Source organism: Pteropus vampyrus, unplaced genomic scaffold (genome assembly GCF_000151845.1).
Source record: "Pteropus vampyrus isolate Shadow unplaced genomic scaffold, Pvam_2.0 Scaffold169, whole genome shotgun sequence".
In the NCBI taxonomy this organism is placed as follows: Eukaryota; Metazoa; Chordata; class Mammalia; order Chiroptera; family Pteropodidae; genus Pteropus; species Pteropus vampyrus.
Window position 1 is genome coordinate 1,934,195 of NW_011888950.1, and position 8,718 is coordinate 1,942,912.

General features: G+C 41.8%; 1 protein-coding gene across 1 annotated transcript in view; it reads right to left on the reverse strand.

Annotated features, from left to right (window-relative positions):
* Window positions 1-263: 263 nt before the first annotated feature.
* KCNJ2 (potassium voltage-gated channel subfamily J member 2) overlaps window positions 264-8,718 on the reverse strand; it is a 10,296-nt gene continuing 1,841 nt past the window's right edge. The window contains exon 2 of the mRNA XM_011370403.2: window positions 264-4,311. Within this exon, the coding sequence (XP_011368705.1) occupies window positions 2,793-4,076 (1,284 nt within the window). The 5' untranslated portion in view covers window positions 4,077-4,311 and the 3' untranslated portion in view covers window positions 264-2,792. The remainder of the gene's footprint in view (window positions 4,312-8,718) is intronic.

The following is an 8,718-nucleotide window of genomic DNA, read 5'->3' on the forward strand; positions in this document are numbered from 1 at the left end:
CATTTAAAGCTTGTAACTGTTAAAATACTAATAACTAGAAAAAGCTTTGAAATGAACAGTCCATGCTGAAATAAATAACAGAAGAACATAGCAATACAAACCTTATAAGGCTGGTAAATATTTTGCTAAAACCATGCTAACCGGTAGCATATAGGTACTAGCTCTCAGAAATTGCTGCACTGAAATTATACTTTCTATGGCAATTTTTTTCCTTTACAGACTTCTATTTACATTTGGCTTTAAATATGAAAATATCTGATAAACTTTATAAAATGTACACTTTAAAAACATAGCTTCTGCAAAATTTTCTTGGAAAAAAAACAAACGAACAAACCTGTGCACCAGAAATTTTAGATTTTTTTTCTCTTTTTTTTTTCAGAAAGAAGTTGAAAGATTTCCCTCCATCATTCCTGCCCCCGGGCCCACCCCCTTGCAATTAACGTTTTAAGTGGCAGCACTGTGTATTCGGAAGGAGCCTTCTCTATGGTCACCCCCGCTATCCACTGTATCTTCATTTAATTTACATATCACTGAATACTCTTTGGTTTGATTATTTTCCTTTGCAAAATATCAAAATAGCAGCAGCTGAAGCCCTCAGTGTCCCATTGACGGCCAAATCATTGCCCCTTTTTGTCGATGCTCAATGCCAATTCCTTCAACTCCCTAAATGACTTCCCAAACCTGCCCTGACGTTTGGGTTTAGAACAGCGTCCACGCGCTTGACACCTCTGCCTTGGTATCGATGGAAATCACGCCACGGTTTTCAAACCCATTGACTCTGAAGGCTGACAACAGCAGCAGAAACTGTGATATTATTGCAGGCACTGCATTCAGATATGGCTGTTCAAGAACCAGAGACCATCACAGACACCAATTCACAGAATACAGGATCCTAGAACAAGCTGTTTTTTAATGGCATACAGGGATATAATACCATAAGAGAGTTGATTTTGAGACTCCGATTAAAAAGAAAAGTCAGTAACCCCAGAATTCACAGATGGGGAACTTTAAACCAAAACAGAGTTTCATGATTGAGATAGAGTGAGGGGGAAAAAAAAAAAATGTATTTAGCAAGTCAGGCAGTCAGGTAAGAAGGAGAGGCTTGTGGAAATCAATGTGTCCTTCGTCACCTGCTCTAGCGGTCCACAGGTGACAAGGATCAACTTAGATTCAATCATGAGTGTGCATACATAAAGGGGGAAATAATCATTTTAGACTATTATCTCCTTTACTTGTGATTGTGTCATATTTTTTATGACCCTTGTTGACCCTAAAATACTGGGACCATTTTCATTCCTACTGTCTGATAGTAAAAAAAAAAAAAAAAGCAACGTTGCTCTCCCTCCTGAATGCTCGAGCCGATGATGCAAGCCCACACGCATCTCGCTGCCTCCCCCATGTGGGCGCTGCAGCCCCCCAGCCACGCAGGACTCATCCAGACACACTGATCAGAGGACCAGTCTGGAGGCCTGGCATGGCACCCTTTCTAAGGCAAAGCCAATCTGGACTTTTTCCGGAAGTTGGGGAAACGCATTCAACTATAAGGGTTTAAACCCATTTAGCTTCCATATTGGATGACTCAGCTTGGAGGATGCTGATGAAAGTCAACCGAGGTCTTATCTTATTACGGAATACATTTTGGAATGTGCAAAAAGGGAAAAACCCAGAAAAATCTAAGACCATGTCACCATCTCTCGCCTTATGTGTTAGCCTGGCCAGCACTACCTCGCAGGAAAGAAGAGATGTTTATATTGTGTGTGTGTGAATTTTCCTTCCCCTTTCTTCTTCCTCTTACAATACAAAAGTTATGTGAAAGAACAGAATTTTTAAAGCACTGCACTGACTAGACTGCGTGTATGAAGTCCTATTTGCTAAAGAAGGTGCCAAAGGAGAGGGCAGTTCAAGGTCTCGCTGAGGTTCAAAGTTATTGTCTCTTGATTTCAAGGCAGCTTCCTTTTCCTTTTTAGTATAAGCTCTGCTGTGCAAAAATGTGCATTATCTTTGGTATTTATTTTAGGTAGTCTAACTTAAAATTTGAGATAACCCATTAACATCATGAAGGAAAATAAAATAAAATAAAAACCCGGAGGCTACCATTTGGCTTTTGTTACATAATGCCCTTATGTAACCAAAGAGGAGAGAGAGAGAGAGACAGAGAGAGAGAGAGAGAGAGAGAATGAGAGACAGAGAGAGAGAGAGAGAGAGAGAGAAATCAATTCTAGCAAACAAATTACTGGCCTCAAAAAATCAGGCTCTCGTTTTGGCAGCTAATAGCCAAATACTTGCCACTTTGAAGCGCATATCATGAGCTTTCAACAAAGTTCAACACTGACTTTTAAATTACACGAAAGAAAAACTACACGGCAACAAAAATACAATTTGTGTTCATGTAGTTAGCAGCTTTTCAAAATTAAGGCAGAGTCTTGCCTTTGTTATGCCATTAAAAACATTCTTGTTCCATTCTGGATAAGTCAAATACCCAACCAAAGCTTGCCTGCAAGTTCAAGTTTTGTAAAAACATAAAACAAAACATAAAAAAAAAAAAAAAAACCCACCCATAACTTATTCTACAACATATATGTGCCATCGGGTCACGGGGAGGCATGTTTAGTGCTTTCCATTCGTCTTCGAGCTCGGAGTCTTTCTTTGAAACCCTTGTGCCAGCCTCAGTCCCTTGTGGCCACTTGCCTTGACCCACCTCTTCACCGGTACCGTCGCCTGAATAACTGTTTTGGGCCTTTGACCAACAGACTGTGTTTCGATGTAAATATTCCAGAGGAGGAATCAGTCAGTCATATCTCCGACTCTCGCCGTAAGGGCCTGGGCTCTAGAGGTACACTGGCCTGGTTGTGAAGGTCCATGCCGGGGGGTGTGTCCGTACTCGTGCTTTCTGGGACTCCATTTTCACTGTCATCTTCCTCTTTGCTCGTGAGGGCAACTTCATTTTCATAGCAAAATGAATTAGCATTTGAGAGGATATATTTCTTTTCTGCTAAGTCTCTAGCACTACAAAGGGGAGTGTTGGGTACTTCGTAAGTCTTGTGGAATCTCGAATAGTCCACTTTGTAGTAATGCTTCTCTTCAAAGAGTACGGGCTCATAGCGGTGGCCCCAGAGGATTTCATTGGCCAGGTATGAGCTGCGACACTGTGTCGTCATGGCGGTGGCCTCCACCATGCCTTCCAGTATCACGACAATCTCAAAGTCTGCGTTGTCAATGTCTTGTTTACTCAGATCATATAAGGGGCTGTCTTCATCTATTTCATGGACTATCGTGATTGGGGACACCAGAAAGATACGGTCAATCCCACTGTCGAACCCGACATTGATATCTATTTGATCCAGGGGGATGTACTCCCCTTCTGAAGTAATTCTGGATTTGAGCAGCTGTGCTCGAACATGAGCTTCCACCAAGTGGCTTTTCCGAAGATTGCCCACGCGCCACATCAGACACAGCTTGCCGTCCCTCATGGCAATCACGGCATTGTGACTGAAGACAAGAGTCTCGTTTCTCTTCTTTGGTTTCGCCATCTTCGCCATGACCGCGCCAATGATAAAGGCATCGATGATGCAGCCCACGATCGACTGGAACACCACCATGAAAACAGCAACCGGACACTCGTCCGTGACACACCGGAAACCATAGCCTATGGTCGTCTGGGTCTCAATGGAGAAAAGGAAGGCGGCCGTGAAACTCTTGACCTCGGATACACAAGCTTTGCTCTCTTTGGCTGCATCCAGATCCCCATGGAGCAGAGCTATCAACCAAAACACACAGCCAAAGAACAGCCACGAGAGAACAAAAGCCAGGCAGAAGATAACCAGCATCCACCGCCAGCGAATGTCCACGCACGTGGTAAAGATGTCTGCGAGGTACCGTTGTCCCTTCTCGCCCACGTTGATGAACTGAACGTTACAGTGGCCGTCCTTCTTCACGAAGCGGCTCCTGCACTGCTGCCGGGTGTGGACCTTACTCTTCCCATTCCCAAAGCCGTTTGCAACCGCCATCGTGGCCAGCTTCATGCCGTCTTCCTCCGAAGAGACGATGCTGTAGCGGTTGGTTCGCACGCTGCCCATTGCTTCTGCTGTGGACGCCAGTGCTTCTGCTTTGGAAAACAGTCTGAGTTTTTGCAAAACCCTTTGGAGAAACAGTTTTGAATGTTCGGTGAGGACACGCTGACACAAAAAAAAAAAAAGGAGAAGGAGAAGAAGGAGAGATGGGGGTCTCCAGTAGCCTTGAGGTTCTACCAAGGTCTGTCTACTGACATGCAGAGTTACCTTAGTAACTCAGCTGACATCCAGAGAACAGGCCCTGCCAAAAAAGGAAAAATCATTCATTACAAAGATGGCTTTATTAAGGGTTCTGCTTCCTAAGGCAACATTTCCCAGCAACACACAGAGTCTGATATAGATAAATATGCTCCACTGGATTAAAGGGTTTTTCATTCTTTGTACCCTAAAAAAAACAGTTTCAATTTCAAAGCATAAAATCATTAAACACAGAAGAGCTGCTTGCTTGTGACAGTCTTTCAACCAAAATTTCAGGTCCCCTTTCTTCTAATTTTTGCAAGCAATCTAAAATATTCTCTTTTCCAGGTCTACCTCTCCCGTCTTATTCTCTCCTTTAGCTTTCTCTGCTTGCTAGGGTCGCAAGTTCTCAAGCAGAAGAAAGACTTTCTAACTCCAAGGTTTGTCATGAAGCTTTATGAACCTGGACATGTCTAGAGACCATGACATACGAATGAAGGATGTTAACATTAACCGAGCCGCAGGTGCATTATGGGAGAATATTAGAGTCCTCGATGACAACGTTGACATCAGAAGGCACAGACTATTTTGTTTAAATGACAGAACTGAGCAGACAGCCCTTAAGATCATCTGAAATGGATCTGAATTTCTGGAGACCTTTTGGACTTGCTGTGTCACTTCCCACACTGTAAGCAGCCACAATGCAGATAACATCGCTCTGTTAGTGCAGGTGATTCTGACTTGAAGACACAAGTTCACCCTGGGGGACAGAGAGCCATTCTGTTGCCTAGCAATAAGAGTCCTGAAATTCTCCGGAGATGGGATTGCCATGTGTAATGACAGGCTCGGAAGTAAGCACCTTTGTGTCAAAGGACCTGGTCTTTAGCGGATTGAGATAAGGCAGGAACTCATTTCATGTGAGTCCAATTCTGTGTTTTCCCAAACAGAGGCAACTCTGTAGGAATAGATCATGAACGTCAGTCAGCTTACTTTCACTTCAAGCGCTGCTGTTTGCTGTATGTTCCTGTGGAGAAGGCACTCACCTTTACTAAATGCGAACAAAGAGTAGTTCTCAGTTTTCCCCTTTTCCCTTATTGTCACCTAGGTAAAAACCATCTATTTTACTTTCTGTCTTTGCTCCAAAGACGCCACTTTTCCCCTGACTAATTAACAAAAGCCTAAGAGAAAGTCGAGGCTGTTTATTTCATCAAATATAAGTTAATGCAGCATAGAACCAAAACATACAGATTATTCTCAAAATCTCAAACAACCAGACCTACCTCCTGTATTAAAGGGGGATGATGAACAACAGATTAAAAGGATCAGAAATTTGTTAAAGCCCTCATAAGAAGGACTTTTTCTTTTTCCCCCCAAACCACATTAAGATTGAGCAGTTAACAAAACCGATTTCAGCCAAGCCAACCGCAAACAAATAAAGCAAATCATTTATCTTTTTTTTTGTGCCCCCTTAAAGAGAGGCAAGGTGCATTGTCTTTGAAAATGCCTTGTTAGAGTCTTTCATTTCTCCCTCTTCATCCAAGTTATTATGCAAGAATGCGCCCCAACACATTTTTCCTGAGATTAGTCATCTGTGAAAATTGCAATGTGTGTTACATTTTGGCAGCTTTTGATACCTAAATGATGCTGGGTTTGAAAGTGTCTTTGAATTACTTTATAAAAAGTAGTTACTGTGCCTTCCCAGTCTTCCACCTGCTTCAATGTTTTGTCTGCTTCCCTGCGAAGTTTGTACTTGGACAAAAGAAACAAGACTCCTATTCCTCAGGGTTCTAAATCCTGGACATAGAAAGAATTTTTTCTTTTTCTTTTTTTAACAGGGGTTTCAGCTTATTTGGTTCATAGGAAATTGCCAAGCATTTCTACACAAAAACAGATAGAGATAATACTACAACACCGTATACAGGTGTACTTTCCAAAAAAAGGGGGGGGAGGGTATTATTTAAATAGTACTTGTGTCCTTGAATTCTGATTGACTTCAGGATCTTACGTGACGTGCTGACACCAAGAAATTCCCTTTTCGTGATTCAAAACAACCTTTCCATCTGAGTTACCATTAGGGGCTATGAGTAGACAAGCTCAAATTTCTTCTGACTTATTTCTGCATAAGTTATGCTTTCCAGATTAAAGCATAACAACCATACGGAATCTAAAGACTGAATTACGACTTTCCAAAAATCTTGTCCCCAGGACATTAGTTTTAAATTCCACAAAACACACAACACCAGCTTCGTATGAGCTGCTTTCCGCATTTAGAACACCTTGAAAATAGCCTGTACCAGCCCGGCGACTATTATCATCTTATTTCCATTGCTAATGACAGACTGTGTTCCACACGAGGAGCATCATTTACAAATTTTACCATTTCTGCCTGGAAAGGGGGAAAAAACAGATTTTTTTTTTTCTTTTGGCAAAATGGAAACTTTTGTCACTTCAAATAGATAGGCTCCAAAATAGATTTATGTGTGTGTGTGTGCACACATGATGTGCATTCAGACTTTTGTGGAGCTGACTACATAAATAAAATCTAGGACCTGCCACTATGAAGAATGCCTTTCCTATTAACCTGCCCACACGCCACAGTGGCTTTGGGCAAGCAGAAAACTTTCTTGCCTGTTCTTCTCTCACCAAAAATCACCAGTTCATGAGCTTCTGGGAAAAACTTTCATTAGGATTAGGGCTTTCATGCAACTTTATTTTAGGGAGAGGTTCAAAATAATTTTTTGAGAAACATTCGATTAAGAATAGATGAGAACACGAAGTGATTTGCCTCCCTGATGGGTACGACTCGGGAGAATGGATATTTGACTGGATGGACCACGTATAAATGCCTCTTACAGCCCAAATATTTAAGGGCCTGATGTAAATTTAAAAGGCACACATAATCATTTTACCCAGGCTATAACCAATGAGGTAGAAAATATTTCTGGGAAATTGAGAGGCTACATGTGGTGCTGTTCATGTTAAGACTATTTATAGGCTGAGCCAAAATTAAGCATAAGCAATGGAAAAAAATAGTTCAGTGCTTCAATCTTAGGTAGATGTTAGGGGAGAGAGAGCTACAGATAAATCAAAGGTCAAGGAGATAACATGGTATAACTGGGTGAATCTAAATCATTTTTGCCTCATAGGAAATATTTCCAAGATGGATTATTAAAAAGAAAAACAGAAAAACGTGCTTATGAAGAATGAACGAGAATAAATGTGTCCCATAAGGTGGTCATAGTGTACTGAATAAGAAAGTTTCTAACTAAGGATAAGAAATAAGCATAGAAAAGAAAGCATGCTGGGCTTAGAGCGAGGTCTGCTAATGAGTGTTCAGAGCAGCTATTCCCCAGCTGACGCCATATAGACCAGCCTGAGTATGCTCTGGGCACATGTTGCTATGAGAACGCAAGTGCTAGCAAAGCAACCCCATAGACGCTCAGTAAACAGAGGGAGGGGCGGAGGACCGAGGGGAGGGGAGGGGGATACCCAGTCGTCTATGCGAGCACTATAACATTGACACTCAGCGATGCACATAGCATCACTTAGCATGTGCAAACGCCGAGAACGTATACACACTTGCTAAACAAACATATACACTAAGAAAAGAAAAACACTTAAAACGGTCAGGCTGTTCAGGTAAAGATGTGGTCGATCTTGCATGCTCCTCAAAAGTCATACAAGGACTGTACAGCCAACCAGAGATTCTGCATCCGGAGAGTCTAAAGGAAGTAGAAATACTGTGGGTTTCTTTAAATGCCCAATTCACAAGAGTTTAGAACTAATATTCCCATGGATACCGGTAACATAGAAGGAAGTTCCACCAAAACAAGAGGGGGAGGGGCTGAAAGCAAAGTGAAATGACCTTGACCCCAACTCTCACCCCTCCCGCCATCCTTGAAGTCACATCTCTTACCCCTGAGCATGGAGATTTTTCTGGATAATGGCAAATATAAATAAAACACTTGGGGGTGGGTGCGGAAGTGAGCAGGAAAAAGCTAACAAGTGCATAGGTAATATACAGCAGACACACAACAGTGGTAAGCGAGAGAAAATCTGACAGCCAATAGATTATTAACATGAAAAAGTGGTAAAAAAAAAAAAAGTGGTAAAAAGTCAATATGCATTCTCTGCATACCCAAATGCCTTATTTCCTACCAGGTAAATTCTGAGTTTATAAAAATCCCCAAGATTCACAGCTGTATCCTAGTTACCATCCCACTGATATGCTTACCCAGGCACAAACATTAAACTGCCTATTTCCTATTTCTTTTTTTTTTTTTTTCAATTGTCACGATGAGTCTATGTTATGATGCAATCTTTTTGCAGGGGGAAAAAAAAAAGTCGTTTTCACCACTGTGCTCCCTGGAAACCACGCTGTCTTCAACCTAAGTGTCAGTACTATTAGTACTAAGGATTACAAGTTGCTTAGGGGACAGTGACAGAATGATGTGAACGTTTCGCGGCCATC